This window comes from Ahaetulla prasina, chromosome 13 (assembly GCF_028640845.1).
Source record: "Ahaetulla prasina isolate Xishuangbanna chromosome 13, ASM2864084v1, whole genome shotgun sequence".
NCBI classification, from domain to species: Eukaryota; Metazoa; Chordata; class Lepidosauria; order Squamata; family Colubridae; genus Ahaetulla; species Ahaetulla prasina.
Window position 1 is genome coordinate 24840618 of NC_080551.1, and position 27484 is coordinate 24868101.

The window sequence follows — 27484 nt, forward strand, 5'->3', positions numbered from 1 at the left end:
ACCACCAAAGCCCCTTCCATCTCTGTTCTTCTGTTATTCAAAACAACCCTATGCCATTTGGGCATTCACAAAACTGTGGCCAAGAATGACCCAGTTCAACCATGACAGATAAGGTCCATTTGTATGAAGGTCCTCATTTCAATTTTCACCCAACAATGTTCTGCAACATGAAGATACTCCTAGCTGGTAGAGAATAAGTTGGGAGATGAAATATTTAAATATTCCTATCCAACACTACCATCCACAATGAATGACATCACAAAACGTGAAGGAGGTTGGACGCACGTTTTCAACCAAACCAGAGGTGTGTCTTCTTACCTTCAGCAAATGGCTCCCACTCGTAGAATCGGCCCATAAATGGCTTGTTGTTGTATGACGCGCACTGGACCTCTCTGATGTTTCTGTTCTCAAGGCAGGCCTGTTAAATAAATTGTGGGAAAGATACGTTAACCACGTTATTTAGAAGGACCAGGACGATCATCTGGTTTAAAAACTTAAAATAATCCAACAGAAAATCCTAAATTATCTTCCATTTGCCATGAATGAACCATCCAGGAATTGAAAAGGCTATTGAATTCCATTTCAGTTGGGACACTTTTTTAAAACATCGGTTAAATGCTCAGCCTTCCTAACCATGATTAGTTTTACATCCATTTAATGAGCCTCCTTTTCCAGATTGTCCGATAGTGTCCCAAAGGTGCTTTTTTCAGGAGGCAACTGGACTTTCTTGTTTTTTTCTTTGAAGACGTTTTGCTTCTCATCCAAGAAGCTTCTTCAGCTCTGACTGGAGCGTGGGGAATGGTTTATACTCCTTGCAGACAGCTGGCAGCTTGGAGTCATTTGCATACTTTTGGAGGGTCGTTGAAGCACTTGGAGTTTTATCTGTGTCCTCAGGGTCACTCACCTGAGGGGTGCTCCTGGTTTCTGTAGTTTGCAATTCCCCAGCCCACCCCCGGAAATCCATTCCTACTCCCACACCGTCCCAAGGGTGTTCCTCCCAAATTGTATAGCTAAAAGTCTGTAGAGATTCTCAGTTATCCAGGTCAGGGTTGTCCCAAAAGGTGCTTTTCCAGGAGGCAACTCTGAAAAAGCACCTTTGGAACAACCATGATCTGGATGATTGAGAATCTCAACAGATTTAAAGCCAATAGTGCAACATGAATGGAATAAAATAGAATCAGTTTGGAAAACGGACAAAAAAATGAAAAAGAAAATATCTACCCTTGTTTATCCTGGAGCCCTAGCATAATGGAGAAGCAATGACCTTGTTAGATTTGTTGATCATCTCTGAGAAACTCCTAAGCCATGGTTATTTTGAGCAAATTCTTTCTATAAAGTCACATACTTGGCTATTTCTTCAGCTCCAGCCACACTTTCATAAAATATGCCTTTTAAAAACCCATCCAAATATCCCTTGTCTCTCAAGTCGTATTTATAGAAAGCATGTGTAATGCATGAGACACTTGGTTCAAAGAGAAACCAATGAAACGTTATTTCCATTGGACAAAATCCGGCTGAAAGTCTGAAGGCTTTCACTTACTAAGGAGTAACTTTCTGGGTCCTCTGCTAATTGCATCAGACAAAACTCTAATATTACTACTACTACTAATATGGATATAAATATATGGAGACAGCAGAATAGAGGAGAAAGAACTGGAGAAAATTAAACAGTACAAAGACTTCTGGAGCACCATTCAAACACCATTGGCATCGACAAAATCCCCATCAGTCAATTGCAAAAGGCAACTCGGAACAGCTTAACAGCTCATCCTGAGCCGAGATTTTTAACACCATCAAACATCCACATTGTCTCACTCAAGTCCTTGGGAAGGACTTGATAGGTGGACAAAAATGTGAAATCCAATCTGAAAGTCTGGCTGACTATGCAATGCGCATCATAATAAATAAATTTTAATGTAATATAAGTAAGTAAATATAAAACTGAATGCCATATCCCCCCCAAAATTGGATGGAAAATCTGTCAATTTCCATCTGTCAATTGCCAATGGCCATTCCTGCTTGGATCTGTGCATATTGTGTATTACACCAATATATAATAACACAAATACAAGCACACACCTATTCTACTAAAAAAAAGAGGTGGTTTTGGGCTGAGGCCTCCTACAATTTCTCAGAATTCAGTGTCACCCCATCATGGAGAAATAAAATCTGGAAGAAGCACCATGAGTTGGGAAGAAATCTAAGCAGGATGAAAGCTTGTTAATCTTTGAATTCCCATTTTAGAGAATTCTGGGGCTATAAACTGTGGTGGGACCCTCCTGGCTTAACAACCGGTTCAGTGATTGCACGCTGTGTGCGCACAGTTTGAACAAATCTTCATTTCTGGGTTTCTTTGGAGGAGTAACACAGCTAATTCGCGCAGCAATCAGCACAGCTGAGGAGATAAAGGTAGGAAAACAGTGTAGGCGGGCAAGTGGGCCCATCTGATCGTTGGGGCAAATCGGTTCTCTCCCAGCTGATCATTGGAGCTATCAGTTTGCCCAAACAGGTCCAAATCAGTAGAATCCCACCACTGGCTATAAGATAAAGTGCAAGCTAAAAATAAGGCAATGTTCAATCATTTCTGCTCCAGAAAATAAATGGATGCACCTACAAAGTGCTCAGGAATTGAGTTCAACTCCAAAAAAAAAAAAGGCATTAAAAAAGTCTTTAAAATGAGTACATTATGGATCAACCAGGAAATTCCAAATAAAAACTCTACATTCAAAGATTGTACAACAGCTTCTGCCAATCCTTCTGCTCTCAACAAAACAAATATTCTTCTAAAGTTGACTGTCTGAGCACACACCTTTTCCAAACACTGAACTGCAAAGAGAAATAGCACAAAATCGGAATGTGGTTTCCTAAAACCGCCACGCAATTAAACCAACATATAGATTTTCCTAAGAGACATTTCTTCAAATGGTGGATGAATTTCACATCCGGGCAGATCAGATGTTGAAGGAACCCTTCTTTAGATGAACTGACCAGAGAATCAAAGACGAGCTGGGTTGTTTTATCATAATTTAAAAATTCTGCAAGTTGAAAAACAGCCAGTGCTCAGATCTTGGGGAAATTATTAAAGATATAGATGGCAAGAATGTGTGAAGTTGGCTCCAGATCAGCAAATCCAGAGGCTTGCTTTCAGTCCCACCTGGGACCTGATAAAATCCATGGGGAAGAATGTTGCCATGGGCCACAGAGCCATCAAAGAACCCTTATGACAAAACGCTGTTCCAATGACTGGAACTATTCTAAGGCCACTTATACTCCAGCCTTGGAACTTGAACTAATTCTTGTAGTTCCATACAGTCCACCAGAGGAAGAAACAACCCAACATCCTAAAAATGACCCATGCATCCTTTGGGATATTAATCCCGCTTCTTCTGCTGGCTTCTGATCCATGTGGTCTCTGAAAATAGTTGGCTGACTTCAGCAAGAAATCTTTGATTAGTCAGTTGTGATGGGATGTCGTAAGGAGGGAGGGGGTGTAGCAGTGGTGAAATCTGAACTGGTTTACTACTGGTTTGCTGGTTGTGCATGTGTGCTGCACACACACACATGCACAGTGCGCACCCCGCACTAAAAGCGAGGTGCGCCTGCGTGCGCACGCATTGCATGCCAAAAGGAGGCATGGGGTAAGTAGAGCAGCGTGTGGGGAGAGTGACCAGCGGTGGCACACGTTCTTTTTTTTTTCACTTTTAAAAGCATTTTTTAAAAGAAGCGGCAAGCGGACAAGCGGGCAATTAGGTGGGCATGGGTGAGGGGGGGGGCAGGGATTTTTGCTAGTGGTTCTCTGAACCACCCGCTGCCATCACTCCTGGATCGGCTGATCCAGTCCAAACTGGGAGCATTTCACCCCTGGGGTGTAGTCCAAAGCGGGAAGAGGCAACTCAGCCGAGATACCTTCAAATGGTGCTGGAATATGAACAGAGTCCCGGAAAAATGGCAGGCTACAGGAACCATTTGCGCTGCAGTTTTAGACAACACAGACTTATTCCCCAAGAGCCCACACCTGTGTTCAACCTTGAAGGGACCCAGGGCAGAAAACATCCTGCAGCCAAGAAGGCTCCACATTCATTTGCACCACTCAGGTGACCCTGAGGACATAGATAAACCTCCAAGTGGCCTCAGTGGCTCTCCCTAAAAGGATGCAAATGACCAGCTGTCTGCAAGGGGTATAAATCCTTCCGTTCCCCACCATCCAGTCAGAGCTGAAGGAGCTTCTTAGACGAGAAGCAAAACGTCTTCACAGAAAAACAATGAAGTCCGGTTGCCTCTTGAAAAAAGCACCTTTGGGACAACCAGGACCTGGATGACTGAGAATCTCCATAGACTCAGCCCAGATATTATATGTGAGAGGGTGAAGACAGTCCCACGTCTAATTGCATTTGGTTTGTTCCAGTTTGGGTTCTCAAGTTTATTGTTTTTATCCAGCAAGGAAATGAATGAACAATCCTAACGCCCAGTGTACATTGTTCTGGAACTCAACCAGCAGCCGAGCCTTCTATGTACCACGAGGAATTTTTTCCCCCTGCAGGGAACACATCTTCACATATGGCAAGCAACAACAGTTCCATCTATTTTTGCAGCTCTTTCTAGATACTTTTATTTGCTTTAATTATTCCATCCCCTTCCAGTTGAGCGTCCCACTGAGTCCTGTTTATCAACTGGTGACTGATCAGACGGCTCTTGCCCTGCGCCCGAATACAACTTCAAGTGTTTCTTAAACAATGGACAATTAATCTTTATTTTTTTTTAAAAAAACCATCATCCTTCCAGAAAGCCCCTTTACATCTTTAAATGTGTTTTCAGAAGCATGTAAACCAAACGGTCTAAGCTGAAACTGTACATGATCCAAGGTGTCACTCATGAAAAATGAGTTCTGCTCTGCATGAAAAAAACATTAAAACTATAACTGCAAGGAAATGACCTAATGGAGAAAAGCAGATTGAGTTAATTTGTTATTAATTAACTGCCCCAACCAGATTCCTACAATACACTACAATTCCAATTAAGAGAACTCTTCCCCACCCCCCATTCCCCGATAAATTATATTAACCGCAGAGAATGTTCTGAATAAAAGAAAAACTCGGTGTTCTCTCCATGCTAGCAGGAGCCCTTAAACTATTTCAGCTAATAAATTAAATTACTGCCTAAATGTATGTTCTGGGAGATCATGCAGAAGGTGGATAAACACAGTAGATTTTCCAGGGTCCAGGGCGAACCCACCTCCTTCCCCGTTTTATGATTTGGTGTTTAAACTATTCATCTAGGGCACAGTGAGGTCATGACCCCCAACTGGGTAGCAGCTGAATCCAGGATGGGTTGCCCCATAACTATTTTCTTAAAGATGTTTTTAATAAGGAAGAAGAGGGCAGTGGAAGTGGAGACCGAAAGGACCAGTGTTCACTTGAAAAATAAAATAAAATAAAAAACAGAGACGAGGAACTTTGTAATGCTCTGGACAAATATTCAGATAGAAAATCCGTATATTGCACAGGTCAGAAGCAGGGTTGAGAAGGTATCTGTAGATCCCTCACATCCTGGACATAAACTATTTCAGCTCTTTCCGTCCGGATGTCGCTATGGAGCAGCGTATGTCAAAACAACTAGACACAGGGACAGTTTTTTTCCTTGTGCCGTCACTCTGCTAAACACCTAATTCTCACCGTCCTGTCTGAGGTCTATGTATATTTGCCCACTTAGTATAGCTGCAGTATTATTCTTATTGGAGTATTATTCTTATTGGCCGATAAAGAATTCTATTCTATTCTATTCTATTCTATTCTATTCTATTCTATTCTATTCTATTCTATTCTATTCTATTCTATTTATTTCTATTCTATTTCTATTATTTCTATTTCTGTTTATTTCTATTCTATTTCTATTATTTCTACTTATATTTCTATTTCTATTTTCTATTCTATTCTATTCCTATTATTTCTAATTATTTCTATTTATTTCTATTTCTATTCCAATTCTATTCTATTCTATTCTTCTTACTGTACTATCTTCTTTACTTCCCTCTTTTATGGGTACAGCTAGTCCTAGACAATTACAGCAATTCACTCAATGACTATTCAAAGTTACGACGAACACTGAAAAAAGTGACTTAGGTTCGTTTTTCCCAGTTGGGACCGCTGCAGCATCCCCGGGGTCACATGACCAAAATTCAAATGCTTACCCACTGGTTTATATTTATGACGGGTACAGCATCCCGGAGTCATGTGATCTCCTTTTATGACCAGCAAAGTCAATGGGGACGCCAACCTTTGCTTTATAACCGTGTTAGTGATTTAACAATTGCAGTGACTCACTTAACAATTATGTCAGGAAAGATTGTAAAATCGGGCAAAACAAATGTCTAGCTCAGCCAACAGAAATTTTGGGCTCAGTTGTGATCTTAAGTCAAGGACTATCGTAATTATTATTATTATTTTCTCTGTTGCTTTGCATGTAGACTGAGAGCTTCTGTACCAGAGACAAATTTCTTGTGTGTCTTTTTTTTGTTTTTTGTTTTTTGTTTACATTTATACCCCGCCCTTCTCCGAAGACTCAGGGCGGCTTACAATGTATAGGGCAATAGTCTCATTCTATTTGTATATATTTACAAAGTCAACTTATTGCCCCCCCAACAATCTGGGTCCTCATTTTACCTACCTTATAAAGGATGGAAGGCTGAGTCAACCTTGGGCCGGGCTCGAACCTGCAGTAATTGCAGGCTTTGTGTTCTTAATAACAGGCCTTACCAGGCAGAGCTAAACCGGTGTCTAATCACCCTTGGCCAAATAAAGTATTCAATTCAATCGAATCCAATCCAATTCAAGAGGTCCAGTGGCTTCCTTCCTTCTCTGCAAAATTCCTAAGACTCAAACCCTGCTACCGCGCATGCCGTGGCAAAATTCTGTGTCGCTGCAATGTCCACAAGAAAAAAATTGGTTACAGAATTATAGATGTCAACGTGTGCCAATTTTTTGGAGATATTTATAACGATTTTTGGGAAAATGCATTTTTCTCACATCCTTATTGGCTCTCCACTCATATAAATTAGGGAGTGATCAAGAAGAAAAAATAGGGACCACCTTTGGTGGGAAGGTAACAACGCTCCTTGGGCCTTTGACGTTGAGTCATGCCGGCCACATGACCACAAGAGACGTCTTCGGACAGCGCTGGCTCTTAGGCTTTGAAACGGAGATGAGCACCGCCCCCTAGAGTCGGGAACGACTAGCACGTATGTGCGAGGGGAACCTTTACCTTTACCTTTATAACAGGGATGTTATTTTTCATGATTAATGTCAATATGATTTTTAATTTATTGTATGTCTATTGCTGGTCGATGACCGTAATAAAGTTAATATTCTATTCTTCTATTCTATTCTATTCTTTCCTAAGCTCAAAACAAGGATTTGGTCAGAAGGCATGGAAAGGCCGGAGCAGATAGAATGACTTACGTTTGTATTGCAGAGCCGATACTGCTTGTAGGCTCCAGTGCACACAATTGCGGCAGCCGGCTGAGTGGACATCTGCCCTTGGACGGGTGGATGAGATGCTCCAGGGAGATGCCTGCTTCGTTCTCCGCCCTGGAACAAGCTTTGAGATGCTGCTGGGAAGGCTTGAAAATGGGGCCCTGGCTGTTGATAGAAAGAGCTACTTGCAACCTGAGTCCTGGCTGGAGAAGACCGGAGATCACCTTGGTACGTTCCTCCAGGATGATGATGGGAAGGGCTCCCTGGATGGGCAAAAGTGGAGATTTCACCAGCCCCTTGTTGGCTGGGTGCAGGTTGCATGGACTGACGTTGCTTTCTGGGCTTATGTGCCGTCGATTGTCCCGTGTCCGTCTGCAGCGGGAGGATGTAGGGAACTTTTCCATAGCCGTATTTCCCAGGTCCAATGGTGTTTTTCTTCCGGCCTCTGAGGACAGAGAGAAGAGGAGAGAGCAGATCAGCCATCATGTTTCAAACCAAGCAATCAAGACCTTGGAGTACTCATATCAAATGATCTAAGTGCCAAAGTCCACAGTAACAACATTGCCAAAAAGGCATTAAGAGTTGTAAACCTAATCTTGCATAGCTTCTTCTCCGGTAATATTACTCTACTAACCAGAGCATACAAAACATTTGCTAGACCAATTTTCGAATACAGCTCATCTGTCTGGAACCCACACTGCATATCGGACATTGATACAATTGAGAGAGTCCAGAGATACTTCATGAGAAGAGTCCTCCACTCCTTTGCTCGCAACAAAATACCTTATGCCATCAGACTTGAAATTCTGGGTTTAGAAAATTTAGAATTACGTCACCTTTGGTATGACCTGAGCATAGCTCATAAAATCTTCTGCTACAATGTCCTACCTGTCAATGACTACTTCAGTTTCAACCACAACAATGCAGGAGCACACAATAGATACAAACTTAAAGTGAACCACTCCAAACTTGATTGCAGAAAATATGACTTCAGTAACAGAGTTGTTAATGCCTGAGACTCTGTGGTCTCATCCCAAAATCCCCAAAACTTTAACCTAAGACTGTCTACTGTTGACCTCACCCCATTCCTAAGAGGTCTGTAAGGGGCATGCATAAGAGCACCAGTGTGCCTACTGTCCCTGTCCTAATGTTCCCTTTAATTGTATTCATTTTATGTATTCAATTCATGCTTATACTTATATATATTATTTAATATGTACTGGACAAAATAAATTAATTAATTAATACTGTAGCTTCAAGACCAGTTCCAGATCCGATCCAACCCAATAGGCTTTGCTACTTATTCTGCTATAGCTCAGAGTGAATGGGTGAATTCAGTCATAGAAAGCATACAAAGAAATCAGAAGTACGGAAGATGTTCTGCATGGACCACAAGTCCATCTGGACTCAACTATATAGCACACTCTCTTGTTCGTAATTCTCCTATTATAAAAGGGACAACTAGAGGACAATTCTCAGGGGGCAGTCTATGGTTCACTTTTCAAGTTTCCAGCAAGTATCTCCTCAGGCTTCAAGTAAGTTTTGTAGGCTGTCAAGCAGCAAATACCAAACGTGGAACACAAGGCATTATTTGTTTGGTGAAGAAGAGGGGTTTCTTCTACTCCCCTATGCCTTCCAGACAACATTTATCCACAGAGAATGCCAGTGAAAGGAATTGTGGGGAGGGGGGTGCTGTCATCAGAAAACAAGCTACTGTTTAACAGATAACACATGTCGAAAAGCAGGCATGCACCAGATACAACCGTGAGGACATCTCACGAGACTTCCAGACTTGCTGGACTTATCTAACACAGAAGTTTTATCTCACTGATAAAAAAAAAATGTAAGCTGCTGGTATCTCTCACTCACCCACCCTGAGACCTCACAAATATATATATATTTATTTCCTAGGCTCCAGAAGCTATGGTTAATCTCGGGTCAAGGCACCAAGAATTGGGAGTCCCAGAAATGGGAGCGTTTAGCGTGAGATTGAAAATTTTAAGCCAAGAAAGGCGATTTATCTAGTGAGCAAAGGGAGCAATGGTGACCATGGATCTCCCAAGGTTCATATTTCAGGCTTGTGCTCTCTCTGCCTAAAAGAAGGACACGTTTTTATAAGGAAGACATAGCCCTAATCTTAAAGATAGCACATGCAAAACAATTTGATTACAGCCATCAATGTGATGTCCTTCACGTCCTGGGCATAAACTGTTTCAACTCCTGCCCTCAAAACGACGCTATAGAGCACTGCACACCAGAACAACTAGACAGAAGAACAGTTTCTTCCTGAACGCCATCACTCTGCTAAACAAATAATTCCCTCAACACTGTCAAACTATTTACTAAATCTGCACTACTATTAATCTTCTCATTGTTCCCATCACCCATCTCCTTCCACTTATGACTGTATGACTGTAACCTTGTTGCTGGTATCATGGTTTATATTGATATTGTTTCCTGATTGCTTATTTGTACCCTATGACTATCATTAAGTGTTGTGTCGTATCTTAATGAACATATCTTGTTTTTTATGTCCACGGAGAGCATATACACCAAAGACAAATTCCTTGTGTGTCCAATCACACTTGGCCAATAAAGAATTCTATTCTATTCTATTCTATTCTATTCTATTCTATTCTATTCTATTCTATTCTATTCTATTCTATTCTGTTCTATTCTGTTCTAATGTGTGGTGTATCCCACAATATTTTTTGGGTGTGTGTGTGTGTAACTGTGTCACGCAGGATTTGAATCAGCATTCAAAAAAGAAACGTGGGGAGGGGTTTGTTTTAAGAATAAGGGAAGCTGGGTGTCGTGTCCCACTCCTCCGCTGACGGCCGGGTTGGGGAAGTCCGTATCAGGCGTGCCTCTGCAGCTCTGCCAAAGTCCTAGCAAAGTTCTCAAGGCAGGCAGGAGACCAGGAAGTGACTTCAGCAATCCAAGGTAGACTTTGCCTGACTCAGAGAATGCCAGAAAGCAGATCCTTTATATAGGCCATGGGGTGTGGCTCCATGACTCAGCACTTATCCAGGCCTGCCCCTCCCTTCCTTTTGCTGACGCCGCCTATCAATTCTCCTGAAGCGAGGATCTCTCCAGGCTCCAGCTGTTGGTAATTCACATTCCTCAGGCTCACATGCTGTGGGGGAGGGGGAGGGGTCTAGTTGCTCCGTTTGCCTGGGCATGGAGCCAGGGCTGGGGGCTGGAGGCACGTCAGGCCCTTCTTCTTGCTCGGCCTGTCTGGGCATGGTGCCAGGGCTGGGGCCTGGAGGCATGCCAGGACATTGCTCAGCGTTCGGCAGGAGATAAGAGGGACCCGGCTGCGGGGAAAGCGAGCGAGACACAACACTGGGTTTATATCGCCTATTGGATGCCAGGATCTACCTTAGGCATCAGGGCCCTGTCAAAATCAACTATGCAAAATCAATTCGTTTAACAGCCAGCCGGGTGTTATCATGGAGTCCAGTTTCCTCTCTCCCCAAGCCCCCCACCCACCCTCAGCTACCACTCTTCTCTTTCTCCATGGTGTAAATTAGCAGGAACATTTTGTTTAATGCGAACTGAGCAGATAGACATCTAGAGCCAAAGTTTCGTTTTGCTCCATTGCTCCTCCCGACTGTGGAGGAATTTCGACTCCCTTCAGAACGATTACAAAAACCTCAGACCCTCATCTCGTTCCCTCATTCTGGGGGGCGAGCAATCTGACACCCCAAAACCACATTTAGCCTTGAAATCCATCTTCTTTCCAGCTACTGAAGTCCTGCAAATGACCACAAATGTTATTCAATGGTTATGCAGATCCTGCTCTGTGAAATACATAGAGAACAGGGGCTGAAAGCCACCAACCTGGGGTTTAATTCATGAAGGGAAAAGGCAGAAAAATATACCCACTCAATCTGTCTGGCACCCCGTCCCCTATTTTACATCTATGCTTCCAGCAATATGCCAACTTTCTTAAATTAGTTGCACTTTCTGTGTGAGATTTTATTTTCAATTGCCCAAAAGCCAGTTTGGGTAGCCCAGAAGGTCTGGCCCTGGGTGCAAGGCCCAGGCAGAAGAGACGCACAAATTCCACAACAGAACAAACTAGATTGGCAGGAAGGAAATTTAAATTCCAGCCAACTGAGAATTTGCTAGTTCCTGGATCCCTTCCTTCATACAATGTTTTCCTCTGGTCTCCACCCCTTCCAGGGTATCAAAAAAAAATATGTCTTTGATAAATTGTTGCCCAACTCTTCCCATTAATATTGTTCATTAGCAAGGGAAAGAGGCTTAATTCCTGTCAGTGTAGGATGTTTTTTAAGACTATGTTACCCACCCAGCTCATTAGCCTCCCATAAATCTTTCTGACAATTGCCTTATTTTTTTCCTCTGCAAGGGGAAGTCCATAAAAAATTTGATTCAAGTACAGAGCTTGCACTAACCCTCTTGGCTGATAACGGGCCCAGAGCTCCTATATCCACCAAAAGACAAAGCATCAGTAGTGGTACTGACCTTCTACGTGACAGGTGAGGGCAGCAGGAAATCCTTCTCCTAAAGCAAACATCTTGATCCAGGATGACATGATGTCCCAGGAGGAGACCGTCTATCTACCCACCCTTTCATCTACTACACAGGACAGAGGTCAATAGGTATGGGTCAAATCTGTCTCTGTGTTTGTGTCATAGTACATAAAATTATCTACCACAATGTCCTACCTGTCAATGACTACTTCAGCTTCAACCACAACAATACATGAGCAAATAATATATACAAACTCAAGGTAAACCGCTCCAAACTTGATTGCAGAAAATACGACTTCAGCAACAGAGTGGTCAATGCCTGGAATGCACTACCTGACTCTGTGGTTTCATCCCCAAACCCCCAAAACTTTAACCTTAGACTGTCCACTGTTGACCTCACCCCATTCCTAAGAGGTCTGTAAGGGACGTGCATAAGTGCACCCACATGCCTACCATCCCTATCCTAATATTCCTTTTTTTTTTTACTTACTCTTTCCATGTATTCAAATTATGTTTATACTTTTGCCTGTCATCTTATATGTGATTGACAAATAAATAAAATTAAATTAAATAAATAAAATAAATAAAGTTTCACGGGTTCCCATCTGCAACATCCAGGACCGATTCCCTATGCATGTGCTTTGGAATATTATTTATCAAGCTGGCTTTTTCAGAAGTCAGCCTGGGAAGAACGCCAGATGTGCATTTCTCCTTCGGAAAAGTCATCTGTTACTCATGAAGAAGTGGAAGCAACTTGCAGGAGGTGTGTGTTGCCTCTGAAAAAAAAAATGCAATGTTTGGTGGAGCTCTTGGGTCAGATTTGTTGGAGAGGCCAAACATCTACAGTTCCTGTTGTATCCACGGCGCAAGTTGTTGGAAGACATTTCAGAGCAAGGTTGCATCAGGTACAACCTGGGAAATCTTCCTTCAATGCAAACTACCAAAGCATCTTGGGTCTTACCAAAATATCTACCAGGAGGGGTTATGATCCTTTTTCAATAAACCATAGCTAGCTTTCCAGATTAACTTTTTTTTTTTTACTTATCCTTGTAATTCCATTCCTTCCTGGTGTTGTAACCATTCACCCTTTCTTGATGATAGTAAGGTAAAGGTTCCCCTCACACATCTGTGCTAGTCGTTCCCGACTCTAGGGGGCGATGCTCATCTCTGTTTCAAAGCCAGAAGAGCCAGTGCTATCCGAAGACGTCTCCATGGTCATGTGGCCGGCATGACTCAATGCCAAAGGCACATGGAACAACGCTGTTACCTTCCCACCAAAGAGGGTCCCTATTTTTTCTACTTGCATTTTTATGTGCTTTCGAAACTGCTAGGCTGGCAGAAGCTGAGACAAGAAACGGGAGCTCACCTCGTTACACGGCAGCACTAGGGATTCGAACTGCCGAACTGCCCACCATCCGATCGACAAGCTCAGTGTCTTAGTCACTGAGCCACCGTGTTCCTTTTTTGATGATAGTATTTGTGTTAATTTCTCATAAAATATCTAAAGAAGGGTCTCTTGTGGTGAGTGTACGGTGTGCATGTCTACACCAAAATAACAGAAGGCCACCTGGGAAAACCTTCATTAACAGTTGTTCTTCTCTCCTCCAACTTCTAGAAAAAGTATTAAGAGGACTTGCAACGGGCAAACAAATTTAGAGAAAGACGGCCCCTCAGTACATGGTCCTAAGCCATAAAGTGCTTTGAAAAGCTTAACTCTTACTTGATGCCCATCGTTCAACCACACTTGTGCACCATCTCAACAGCCTAGCAGCACCAAAGCCATTTCTACGTCCTTCCTACTGACTGATACAAACGTTTTGTGTCTTTGGGAAGTGTTTACACAGCTCACCAAGACCAGCCTGCTGTCTTCCAGACACCTCTTCAGAATGAGTTTGTCTCTGTCGTAATTCCTAATCTCTATTTGCTGGTTTGATCAATATCTTCCTTAGCTTTGAGGAGAAAAAGAGGAGGAGGAACAAACTATCAGCAAAGTTTCCCATCCGATTGATATGGTTTTACGTTATGGTTGAGTTCAGGTTTTAAAAGGGGCAACCATGTCGATATTCTAAATAAATAAACTCAATCCAGAATTAAGATGAAAACATCCCAGCTGGAGACACTCTCTAAAAAACACAACATTTTGCCTCCCCCCCCCCTCTAATTGTATCCACCAACTATTTACTTTATCTCTTGGAAGTTCTTGCAAAAAAAAAAAAATCAAACATAAATTGTGCTTGTCACATTAAAAGCTTTTTCATTTCACTTCATTTTTGTTTTAATCTTCCCCCCCCTTTCCAACTCTCTCTTTGCTATTGCCAACAAAGCAGCTGAATCTTGTCCCCCACAGGAGAGTCAACCAGTCATTTTCGAGGCCCCTTCCCTCCCCCACCCCCCATAAACCCCAACTGACGATTGAAATGCCTGGGTTTTGCAGCCTATTTTGATGTGATGATGATACAGCTGTAAGAGGAAATTCCCTGAAGGAAGGATTCCCAACTTCCAAACCTATAGCTGTTCCCCATTCCTTGTGGATCCCACAATGGCTAAATCCAGATCTGCCTGGCTGAAACAAAGGGGCAGCCGGCCTCCAAGTGAAGCTCAACACCATCCAGGACAGCAAAACAAGAATGGAGACCAGGAGTGAAATGCTCCTGGTTTGGACTGGATCGCCCGATCCGGTAGCGATGGCAGCAGGTGGTTTCTGAGAACTGATAGCAAAAATCCCTGCACCCCCACATGCCCAGCTGAGCCATGCGATCATCAGAGTGGTTTTTTTTTTACTTTTAAAAACATTTTTTCTTCAGTTGAAAAAATGCTTTTAAAAGTAAAAAAAAAAGCCTCTGATAATCACATGGCTCAGCTGGGATCGTCAGAGGCTTTTAAAACCTCTTCGGCCATAGAGGTTGTAAAAAAAATGCTTTTCAAAGGTTCTGGAGATCGGGCAACTCAGCTGGGATCATCAGAACTCTTTAAAAGCATTTTTCCTACAACATCTTTGGCCAAAGAGGTTGTAAAAAAACCCACAACTTTTAAAAGGCTACTCTGGTGATCCCAGCTGAGTTGCCTGATCATCAGAGGCTTTTAAAAGCATTTTTTAATAACCTCTTCGGCCAAAGAGGTTTTACTTTAAAAAGTAAAAAAAAAAAGTTAGCCTCGCCCACCCAGTCACATTACCCCACTACCAGCAAGCCACACCCCTAGAACCGGTAGTAACAAATTTTACATTTCACCCCTGATGGAGACCCTTCTCAATAGAGAGAGGTCCTGCTTTAATGACACATGGACTGAGCTAGGAAGGGATTTTCTATGACTCAGCAGTCAAAGAGGTCCCTCTTTGTTGAATATTCAGGCAAGGCCAGTACCACACCAGAGGTCCCTGGTTTTATTCATCCTCACACAAAATAGAGGCTAGTCCTTACCAGGGTGGAAATAGCATTTCTGGAAAGACAGGACAGATCGCTCAAAGAATCCGGTGTCGAAAGGCATATCTTTGTCTTTGGAGTTTATCTACAATTTTGACTGGATGTTGTAGCTTTGCTCAGAAAGCCAAGGCAGGAAGCCCTACACCATTTCAGACAAATGGTTATCCAACAACTTAAAAACTTCCAGTGTTGAAGCATCCACAACTTCTGGAGGCAAGTTGTTCCACTGATTCATTGTCCTCACTGCCAGGAAATTTCTCCTTAGTTCCAGATTGCTTCTCTCCTTGATGTGTTTCCACCCGTTGCTTCTTCTCCTGCCCTCAGGTGCTTTGGAGAATATTTCTAAGATCAATAGAAGCTGATCTTAGAAGAGACATCAAAATCCAGTCGATTGCACAGATCCTAGCCGAGCATTTGTGGCCCCATTGATATCCCTGGTTATCAAGTGGCCAGAGAGAAAGGTTTTGGAGAAGGCATGGGGAAAACATTTAAAGAAAAGGAATTATAAATTCTCATCCAAAGAATGAGGAATATTTACCATTATTTCTTCCATTTGCTTCTGACTTTCCTTTGGCAGGGGTGGGAGAGAAATCTTATTTTAATGCTCCAAGCATGCAGACATCTGCATTTGAGCTTGTTTGATGTCAAGTCCCTTCCCCACAGCTATAAAACTTAACGTGACAAGTCTGCGCCTGACTGCTCAGAAGCTCATCTTGCAACCGTTCTACAACCTACATTTGGGAGAAGACACATCCTGACTCTAGAGGAAATGTAGTAATTTCTCAGAAGTATTTATCTATAACCTTTCACAGAAATACCGTCTTGTCTAACTAGTTTACATAGTGAGAATGAAAGAAAGCAAATTAAGAAAAGGGCTACGTGTCAATACGTACCTGCAATTAAGCGATTTAAGAAAAAGTTTCACATTTACTAGCTAAAAGCAAAAACAAATTGGTCTCTAAGAAACATGTAGGAGGGGGATAGTTTCATAATAAGGGGGCCAATCAAGTAAAGTGCCTGCTTACTGCACTCATCCATAAGGTGGACCTTACAAACTGAACTCAGGAATGTGAAGAATGCTCAGAAGATGAAAGAACGAGAAAGGAGGAAGGAAGGAAGGAAAGAGAAAGAAAGAAAGAAAGAGAAAGAAGGAAGGAAGGAAGGAAGGAAGGAAGGAAGGAAGGAAGGAAGGAAGGAAGGAAGAAGGGAGGGATGAACTACCTTCTTTCAGATTTGGGGCTACGTCTTCGGGACTGAGAAACCTGAGCCCCTCTTGAGGTTGCTCTGCTCCAATAGCTGTCATTGCGTCCTCCAGAGGAGGAGGAGGAGGAAGAGGAGGAGGAGAGGGCAGCCCGTGCTGGTTCCTCATTCCTGTGAAGAGGCACCGATGTCCGGATGGCTGAGATGACGTGACCAGAGAAAGGAGGCAGGGAGTCTTCTTGAGGCAGTTGCTGGAGATGAGCCAGTGCCCTCCCCGAAGCAGCATACTGCCCAGGATTGTTAGAGGTCCTGTCATAGTAGTATCCTGGAAGACATGGACGCATCTGCACCATCACTCCACCGCTGCAGCTTCTGGAGCAAGCTGACCAAGGTCCCCAACTGCCCCAAACCCCGGGGATTCCTCCACTCTCTTCTTCTGGGGCAACGTTCCCATCTTTTATCCTTTGGGGTACCTACAAGGGAGACCAGAAGAGATGAATTAGGGTGGGGGAACATCATATTTTCAAAGTAGACTAGGTCAAGATAATAGAATTTATTTTACACAAGGTGTAATTCAAGTTTGGAATTCTCTACCACAACGTTTCTCAACCTGGGCCACTTGAAGATGGGTGGACTTCAATTCCCAGAATTCCCCAGCCAACATGGAGTTGAAGTCCACCCATCTCCAAGTTGTCCAGTGGAGAAACGCTGCTCTACCATGAGATATTAGGTTGATTACTAGCTTGGCTGCTTCCAAAAAGTGTTGAACCAATTCATGGACCTCATAGAGATTCATGGCTATGCCTGAAGGCCATCTACTGGTGGGCTTCCATAGGCAACTGCTTGCCTTCTGTAAGAACAGACTCTTTGAGTAGATGGGCCAGGAGTCCAATCAGCAAATCACTGCTTATGTTCTTAAGAAACAGAGAATTCAGGGTTCCAGGAATGCTGGTTTATCATTGCAGAGTATATTAATTGAATTTTGAAAGTCTCCTTTCCTATCATCTATTAAACTTCCCTGTCTTAGGAGAAATAAAGCCAGCAAGGCAGATATCAACCATTCCAGGGGTGAAATCCAGCAGGTTCTGACAGGTTCTGGAGACCGGCAAATACCACCTCTGGCTGGCCCCAGAGTGGGGTGGGAATGGAGATTTTGCAATATCCTTCCCCTGACACACCATGCCTGCCATGCCATGCCCACAGAACTGGTAGTAAAAAAAATTGGATTTCACCACTGAACTATTCCCATTCTTGAGAGAATCCTTATGTCAAAATAGAATAGAAATCTTATTGATGTGGTTATCTGACTATCTTAAAAGTATAAAACTGATACAAGTATAGAAGTAAATTAAAAGAAAAGAGTAAGACATAGTCATAATAGGTAGACACCCCTACACTTAACTCCAATTTGTTTTAGATAGCTATCCCCTTCAAATAACTATTTATGTCAAATAGATATCCGGGCCACATTTATCTTATTTTATTTATTTATTTATTGAATTTATATTGCTGCCTATTCGCACATGGCGACTCAAGGCGGCTTACAGAATATAACACCTCATTTAAAACAATAAAACTAACAAAACATTAGATATTAGGTGATATAACTCTAATGAGTAACATAACTAATTAACAGTGAGAACAATTAATCAGTGGAACAACTTATCTCCAGAAGTCATGGGTGCTCCATCACTGGAGGTTTTGAAGAAATGACTGAACAGCCACTTGTCTAAAATGGTATAAGGTCTCCTGCTTGGTCAGGGGGTTTGACTAGAAGACCTCCAAGGTCCCTTCCCGCTCTATTCCTATTCCACAGGGAGGCTGGATTGGCTGAAACACTTTTGGTCACCAGAAGATATAACCAACCACATCTCATAGAGAAGGATCTGGGTGGGTGGGTTGCTTGGTCTCACAGATGGATTCATTTTGTGACCTAATTAATCAACTGCATCAGTTAAAGGAATTTTCTGAGCTTTAGTTTCCAAGCTGAGAGAGATTCAGAAATTAGGCGAATTAGTAACTTTACAATCCAGAAGGAAAAGCTCAAACTCTGTTTGGCAACAACCAGCAATAGGTCCACAGCAGCCGGGCACAATACAAACACACAAACACACAGAAAGCCCTCGCTCAGGCGTCATGGATTTTCACCAACCGCACCTCCCAAGTTGTTCTTCAGGGAACTCCTGCACATGTCTAACTGACCCTGACAGGAGAGGAGGATTTGTCAAAAATTTACTAACAGCATAAGCTAATTCAGTGTCATCTTTATTTGTTACATGCATACACAGATTTTTCTGTCAATGCAATCCAGATGTTTCTCCATTTTGAAATGTGCCTTCACATTTATTAGTCATGACATCAAAGGAGAGCGGGGCGGGGGTGGGGGGGAAGAATCTGGGTGACTTTAGCACATGTCCCTTCAGAAATCTGTCTTGTTCCCCTTCCACGTCAATCAAAATTTTGGCACACAAAAAGAAAGCATGTTTAGCCAGAAATATTAGAAAGGACAAAATAAACGTATTCACAATGGATGAAGGCTGCTTCTAACTGGATCACAAAATGGTGCTTCAGAACATCCCTCCAGGGACACCCAACCTGCAACTCTTTAAACCAGGTTAGCCAACTTTGGCCACGTTAAGACTCGTGGACTTCAACTCCCAGAATTCCCCAGCAAGCAGAACCCAAAATGGCCAATAACTCCTCCTTTCCTCACCCAACATGCCCCAAGTTGTCTCCCCACCACCAAAGGGAGGCTCTAAGCATCACATATCTAGGCAGGTAAATGTCTACAAAGATTCTCAAATTCCCCAGGTCATGGTTGTCCCAAAAGGCAACTGGACTTTCTTGTTGTTTTTTCCTTGAAAACATTTTGCTTCTCACTCAGAACTGAAGAAGCTTTTTGGATGAGAAGTGAAACGTTCTCAAGGAAAAACCCAAGAAAATCCAGTTGCCTTTTCGAAAAGCAACTTTGGGACATCTAGGCAGGTGGGACCAGAACATTTTGGGTTTTCAAGCTGGAAGTTTTTCGTCTGAAAAGCATCACCTCCAAAATATAGACTTTGGTGGCCACCAAAGTGCATTCTACCCTTAGTGACTCTTCTTTTGGGGACAGGGAAGAGGTGGCTGGGTCCTTCTTCTGCTAAAGAACCATTTGTGGTACTTAGAGGACCGAAGGACCAGACATACACACCAACCTGCTGATGCCTACAAGCCAACTTGGATTGGAGCCAGTCAGAGTAACTAATCTGCATGAGTTATGAGCTGCCTTCAGCTGCTACTTTCCATGACTGCTGCTGGACTTCCCAGCCTCTGAATTATGAGATCCACAGCTAAAGGGTGATGAAGGGAACCAGGAAAGGGAGGTTAAATGTTAAGCAGACCTACAAAACTAGAATCCATTTTTCATATTAGGAATCAACGCCTATTAATTCAGTTTGGGCTATTTATCTGCCAGCACTGGAGATTTCCCATTAAAAAAAAAAAAGCAACCACCTTAAAATGTAACAGTCCAAAGTGATATTAATAGCCACTTAATAGACTCTCCCTTAACTATTTGTTTCTACATTTCTGAATTATGCCTTCACCAAGTCAACTTCATATATATGCTAAGTAGGAAATAATGGTGATATAATTGCTCAAGGCATTCATCCATTTTCCTAAACGTGTGTTCTAGCTCTGGCTTTCATTCAAATATTCTACTCTAAGACAGCCATCAAGAAGCATTTTACTTTCCAAAGCCATTTCCATTAGACTTTAAAGAAACAAGATTGAGATCTCACAACGTGACCTGTAGTTGTTGAAACTGTGTGTGAGCCCTTGAAGAGAGAATATCTATGGGATTAGAAGACACTGTTATCCCAAGAATCCAAATATGAAATGAGACATCAACAGCGCTGGTTATCTAACTATGAGTTATTCTCGATCAAGGTAGACTCAAAGATTCTAATATATTTTACTCAATAGGTAGAGCTAACCATCTGTGTGTCATCAGAACCTATGTCTGATGTCAGAGAATATTTGGAGAGATATATGCAGAATAACAGAGTTGGAAGGGACCTTGGAGGTCTTTTAGTCCAGCCCCCTGCTCAGGCAGGAAACCCTAGACAAATGGTTCTCCTATCTCTTCTTAAACATCTCAAACAAGAGTGACCTTTTTATCAAGTCTAAAACCACTGAGATTTTTTTATTTATTTATTTTATTGATTGATTGATTTGTCAATCATATATAAGATAACAGGTAAAAGTATAAACATAATTTGGATACATGAAAAGAGTAAATGAAAAAGGAATATTAGGACAGGGACGGTAGGCACGCGGGTGCGCTTATGCACGCCTCTTACAGACCTCTTAGGAATGGGGTGAGGTTAACAGTAGACAGTTTAAGCTTAAAGTTTTGGGGGTTTGGGGAAGAAACTACAGTCAGGTAGTGAATTCCAGGCATTGACCACTCTGTTGCTGAAGTCATATTTTCTGCAATCAAGTTTGGAGCGGTTTACCTTGAGCTGGTATCTATTATTCGCTCATGTATTGTTGTGGTTGAAGCTGAAGTAGTCATTGACAAGTAGGACATTGTGGTAGGTAGTTTTATGTACTATGTTTAGGTCAGACCGAAGACGGTGAAGTTCTAAGTTGTCTAAGCCCAAAATTTGGAGTCTGGTGGCATAAGGTATTTTATTGCGAGCAGAAAAGTAGAGCAGGGGTCTCCAGCCTTGGCCCCTTTAAGACTTGTGGACTTCAACTGCCAGAGTCCCTCAGCCAGCAAAGCTGGCTGAGGAACTCTGGGAGTTGAAGTCCACAAGTCTTAAAGGGACCAAGGTTGGAGATCCCTGGAGTGAAGGGCTCTTCTTGTGAAATATCTCTGGAGTCTCTTGATTGTATTTATGTCCTCCAAAGTCCAAACTATACAGCAATTATCAACAAGACATAATGACACATGGCCAAATGAGACAGAAGAGACCTCAAAACTGGACAAGATGCCTGGAAAAGATCACCAGCCCTACCACATCTGAAGGGTCTTAAAGGATTTCGAGAGGACAAAAAGAGCTCTGGACTAATGTCACCCAGATCTTTGTGCATCTGTAACCTTGAAACATCTCCCAGACTCATTCTTGGAGCACACAGAGAAGGCTGGAGCCAGACCAGATGTAGAAAGTGGACAAAGCTTTCTTCCACCCAAACAGGAACCCCCTGTGATCCTTAAGAACTTCCATGCAAGTGTTTATCCTTAAGAGAAAGCATCTGGGTCAGGAGCAGGAGAGGAACCTGGTTTTTTCACAATCTATTTTTGGTTGAAGCCATGTTGAAATCTCTCTGGATCAAGTTCAGTCCTCGCCCAAAAACCCAGCCTGGCATGTGTTCTTCAGGAGCGGCTGGTCGATTTTAAAACTGTTTCATTGCTGTGAACGCGAGAAATCTCATTGTAAAACATACTTGCCCTAACAATTTTCTTTGACAGACGATGCCGCACTTGGATAAAATTACCAGCAAGGATTGCCAATATTAAGCAGTTTGAGCAGGCAGGAAGATCATCTTGATCCAATTCCAAAACATGGGGTGGAGTTAATGGCTTCACCTTTTTGAGAAGAAGTCAGGAAACTCTCTGTCCAAAGGAACTCAAAGCAGAGGTAGAACTTCAGCTGAAGCTACTACCGTAGAGAAGTGCAAACAAACCTTCTCGAAATGGTACCTTTTGCAAAGCTCGGGACATGACCGTGTTTTCTGTGCTCTCCCTTTCTTTAGTTTTATTTACTGTTGGTTGTTTAACGATAGAGATAGGGGCTCCAAAACTAGGTTCTCTTATCGTGGTTGGTGGCCCATGGAGAAGACCGGATAAATAACCATCTCGGTTGGTCATCAAAAGGAAAACCCTCTGCACCAAATTAATTTTTTTGGGGGGGGTCTTTTAATGACCCTAACCCTAACCCCATAATTGCTGACATCGGGATGGAGTTGGGGCAACTGAGTGGAGCTGAGTGTTTACTAGCCGGATGCCCTTCCTGTTGCCGATGCAGAGTTTGCATGCTGACATTTACTCATTGTGCCCAGAGAGAGAAATACCTGCTGCTACTTCTCTACCCAAGAGTGACCTGATTTAAACTGGGATCTGCTGTGGGGAGAACTGAGATCGGCCTGGCTGAGCAACAGGAAGCAAGTCAGGACGCGACACATTTCCAATCCTGGTGACCTTGTTTAACCCCTGCAGCAAACCCCAAAACGGTGGGAACAAATGCTAAACCCTCAGCGTGGCGCTCACATTCTTCCAGAACAATGGAGCTGACAAGGCTCGGCAACTCTTGAAGGGAAGGCTACGTTTCCCAGCCGTGAGCGCCTGGCTGTGGCTTCCTCCCCACCCCACCCCACCCCACCCCGACCGAGATATAAGCCAGTGTGGCTCTTGATGTGCCTTTAGGACACGAATGCCTTTTGCTCGCCCACAAAAGGTGGATTCTGAAGGATAAAGGAGGAGGGGGGGAAGGTACATTCAAGTAAGGATTAAGCAGGCAGATCAGCCCTGTTGTTGAAAAGCTGAGCCTCAACTCCAGCTGTAATGGAATTTCAAGACGGGATCAGATTTGCAAGTTTGATCTTTCCTTCACCTAAGAGGCTGCATAGAGACAGGACGAAAAAGGAGGCTGGCTTTGCTTCTTCCCAAAATGCTAGCAGCTTGATCGATGTATCATTCGGGCTTAGTTTAATCTGGGCTGGGTGAAAACAACCAGATTAAACCCAAATCACAACAGGGTGATCTGCTTAACGACTGCAGTAAAATGGTCATAAAACCAGGCATGGCTCACTTAACGACCGCATCACTAGGTGATGGGAGTTCCGGTTCCACTTGTAGTCATAAGTCGACAGTTACTTGTCAATACGATGGATGAAAATCAATTAAGGCAAGGTTTCTGCCAACTTGAAGCAAGATATGCCCAAAACTGTAGCTGTAGACCTAACTGTACTAGCATTTCAGCATTTTAAGACCACTGAATGAACCATGGTTAGTTGCTCGTACTGCCTTAGAAGGAGCTTAAAGCATGCAGAGCTGCAAAACTGCCCTGTCCATGGGGGTTCCTTGCGTGACACACACCACTTACCTTTCTGTGATCGATGGAAGGCTGTGGAATGACCAGCTGGAATCCAAGCACAACTAGGGAACTCAGAATCCTGCAGGGCGAAAGGGATTGTCATTGACTTTCCTGCTTCACGAGGGAGACACAACCACAACTTTCTGGTTAAATGTGTAGCTGATGGCCCATCGCTGAGGTTTACACACACACACACACACACACACACACACACACACACACACGAAGACCACAGGGTGATATAACCCAGTTGGGTCATGAAATGTCTGCAAGAAAACAGCTAAGCCCAGGTAGCACCAAGAATCCAACTGATTAAACATTTTCACGCCAAAGCTAAAAGTCCTTCAAATTCCAACAACCTGATTGACTGTCCCAAAACTGCTTTTATTTCCCACCTACCCCACTGGACTTCCTTGGTTTTTTTTCTTTGAAAACGTTTCACTTCTCCTCCAAGAAGCTTCTTGGGTTCTCATCCAAGAAGCGAAACATTTTCAAGGAGAAAAAAAATCAAGAGAGTTCAATTGCCTTTTGGGAGGTGGGGCAGGGGAAGCACATTTGGGACAACCGTGAGCTGGATGATTGAGAATCTCCTTAGAGAAATCTGGCTGACTCTAACAATTTTTCAAAGAAAAATACCATATACTTGCCATATACTTGGGCTTCATTGTTTATGGCCTTATTATTTGTGATGGTTGCTAAATAAAGACCTAATTATGTAGTAAAGATTTTCAGAATAGCAGAGTTGGAAGGGACCTTGGAGGCACTGGTGGGATTCAAATAATTTAACAACCGGTTCTCTGCCCTAATGATTTAACATAACATAACATAACATAACATTTCTTCCAACAACCAGTTCACCAAACTGCTCAGAAAGTTAACAACCAGTTCTCCTGAAGTGGTGAGAACTGGCTGAATCCCACCGCTGCTTGGAGGTCTTCTAGTCAAACCTACTCAGGCATGAAACCCTGTATCATTTCAGACAAATGGTTGTCCGCTCTTTTCTTAAAAACCTCCAGTTTTGAAAACCCACAACATTTGGAGCCAAGTCGTTGTAGTTGTTCTAACTATAAAGAAACTGTTCCTTATTTCTAGGTTGGTCCTCTCCTTGGTTAGTTTCCATCCACTGCTTCTTGTCCTGCCTTCAGGTCATTATTCTTCCATGCTGGAGTTTGGAACTCCATCTGCCCCAATCTCCCCTTTTTTGCTGGGTGGGAAGGAAGCTGGAGGCTTGCAAGCTCCAGCTGATTCAGGGACCCACTGGGGTAGGTAATACAATCATCCTGGCTTGCGTGCGTGTTGCAAGTGTTTATGTGCAAAGCCCAGATGGACAACAAGGCTTATGTTTCACATGTCAAACTGACTCAACTTACAAAACTGCTATCGATTTTCGGTTTTGATCAAGGGGAAGGTTTGACGGGCAGCTTTGCATTCTTTCTCCTATCCATCTTTCCACTGCCAGACTAACCAATCGTTTCTCTTATTTGCTGCTTGAAATAAAGCATGATTACCATTTTACACCAAGTCAAATTATGCTTGCGTGGTTTGCCGTGTCTAAATTTGTATATTCTTTCTATATATATAAATATTTTTGGTGTGTTTTTTTCTGCTCCCCAACTTTACAAAAATAGATTCTTCCTATTCTACAGAGGGGGTTGGATGCAAGTTGGCAACGTCAAAATTCAGGAAGCCCGAACAGCCAAGGGAAACTGGAGTGGAAAAAAATAATAATAAAACCGGCAGGACATTTTGGAACAGAGTATGAATGGGTTTCACTGCCAAGATGTTTGTAGAAGTGACATCAAGGATGCCTTCAAATCTGGGATGCATCGGTCCCTGCCAAATGTTAGTTAATGAAAGTTGGACGTAATGAAGAACAATGCTATTTTAAAAATGCATTCATTTCTAGCCAGCGTAGTTTTGCAATCAAATTAAAAGATTTGGAGCATATCCTTCCCGCCCTGCTTCCAAAAGTAAATCTGATTTTGCTGTGTCCTTAAGAAATTGGGTGAGTAAGCAGTGAGGTCAAAGCCTCCCTTGATTGCTACGTGGGCATGGATGTACAACAGCATTGTTTTTCTGGAAATAAGATGGAAATGAATTGCCATCGTTTTGCTTCCGGATGTGATTTTACTTTGTGGTCTAATCTTCAATCTAGAAATCTCCGTTTCAAGTGTTTGTCACATCTGACTCTGCTTCGCTTTTTGTCCACGTCAACCAGGTTGGAGAAAACTGGTCTCAAAACTGGAGTCAAAGAAAGAACATAAGCCAATTTGTCTTACACTAAAAGGTGCTGCCCAATTTAAGTTCATGGTTAAATAAATGAGGACAAAAATTCACCAAAAGGTTCTGTAAAGAGATCTTTGAAATAGTTAGAATGTTCAAAACCAGTCCAACTAAGCCCATCAGTATTGTCCTTACCAAACGAGACGGAGAAATGATTTTTTTGAGCGAGTCACACATTCCTAATAAAGATTTGAAACCCCCTTGGCTATCTTTGTTCTATTTTAACAAGCCCAGGAATTCAACTCTGTCTTATGAAAGAAGATTTATTCCTTACAGTCAGTGTTCCAAAGGTGTCTTTTCAAAAGGCCACTGGACTTTCTTGGTTTATTTCCTTGAAAAAAATTTTTTGCTTCTCATGCAACACGTTCTTTCTTGGGTGAGAGAAGAAGAGAAGAAGCTTCTTGGATGAGAAGCAAAACATTTTCAAGAAAAAAACAAACAAACCAAGAAAATCCAGTGGCCTTTCGAAAAGCACCTTTGGGACAACCATGACCTGGTTGTCATGGTTGGGAATCTCCACAGACATTCTTCCAGTCAATTTTAAACTTCCTCCCGAAAAACAGCAGAAAATGGTTTACAATTTTCTTTATGTGATCTACATCCAATGAGTAGCTTTCTGAAGCAAATGGTCCAGCTTTAGGAATTAGGGAATAACATTCAGTGGTGAGTGTCTGTGGAGATTGTCCATCATCCAGGCCCCGGTTCTCCAAAAGGTGCTTTTTTCAAGAGGCAGCTGGACTTCCTTGTTTTTTCTTTGAAGATGTTTCTCTTCTCATCGAAGAAGCTTCTTCAGCTCCTCACCATCCAGTCAGAACTGAAGAAGCTTCTTGGATGAGAAGAGAAACATCTGCAAAGAAAAAACAAGGAAGTCCAGCTGCCTCTTGAAAAAAAAAGTTCCAAACCTATTAGGTCATTTGGTTGTAGCCCTTAAGACCATTGTGGAGAATTAAGCATCTAAAAAGTAGAGATTCTTGAATGATAGAAGCCCAGAATTGGCTTCCAGAACTGAAACCATGAAGCCCAACTGTCCACTCAGGACAAGAGTTCAAATTACACTATCATAGCTGGCCAACTTCTTCAGGAATGGATTCAGTGAAGGAATTAGTTCAAATTACTGGAAAGGTCAGTGTTGCACTCTCTTGCAGATATCTCACAAGATATACAGGTAGTCCTCAACTTACAACAGCTGGTTTAGTGACCGTTTCAAGTTACAACAGCACTGGGGAAAAAAGTGACATGACCATTTTTCACACGTATGACCATTGCAGCATCCCTGTGGTCATGTGATCTAAATTCAGACCACTTGGCAACTGGCGTGTACTTATGACGGTTGCAATGTCCCGGGGTTATGTGATCACCCTTTGTGACCTTCCGATAAGCAAAGGGAAGGAGAGAAGCCAGATTCACCCCTTGGTTGTGTTACTAACTTAACAACTGCAGTGATTCACTTAATGACCATGGCCAAAATGGTCGTAAAATGGGGCAAATATCTCGCTTAAGAACTGAAATTTTGGGCTCAACTGTGGTCGTAG

General features: G+C 42.6%; 1 protein-coding gene across 1 annotated transcript in view; it reads right to left on the bottom strand.

Moving 5' to 3' along the window:
- The window catches only part of THSD4 (thrombospondin type 1 domain containing 4), a 181260-nt gene that overhangs the window by 143979 nt on the left and 9797 nt on the right, over window positions 1-27484 (bottom strand). Inside the window, exons 3-6 of the mRNA XM_058156480.1 lie at window positions 23679-23748; window positions 16612-17063; window positions 7455-7914; window positions 319-418 (exon numbers count right to left, since the gene is read on the bottom strand). Of these exons, the coding sequence (XP_058012463.1) occupies window positions 319-418; window positions 7455-7914; window positions 16612-17063; window positions 23679-23748 (1082 nt within the window). The remainder of the gene's footprint in view (window positions 1-318; window positions 419-7454; window positions 7915-16611; window positions 17064-23678; window positions 23749-27484) is intronic.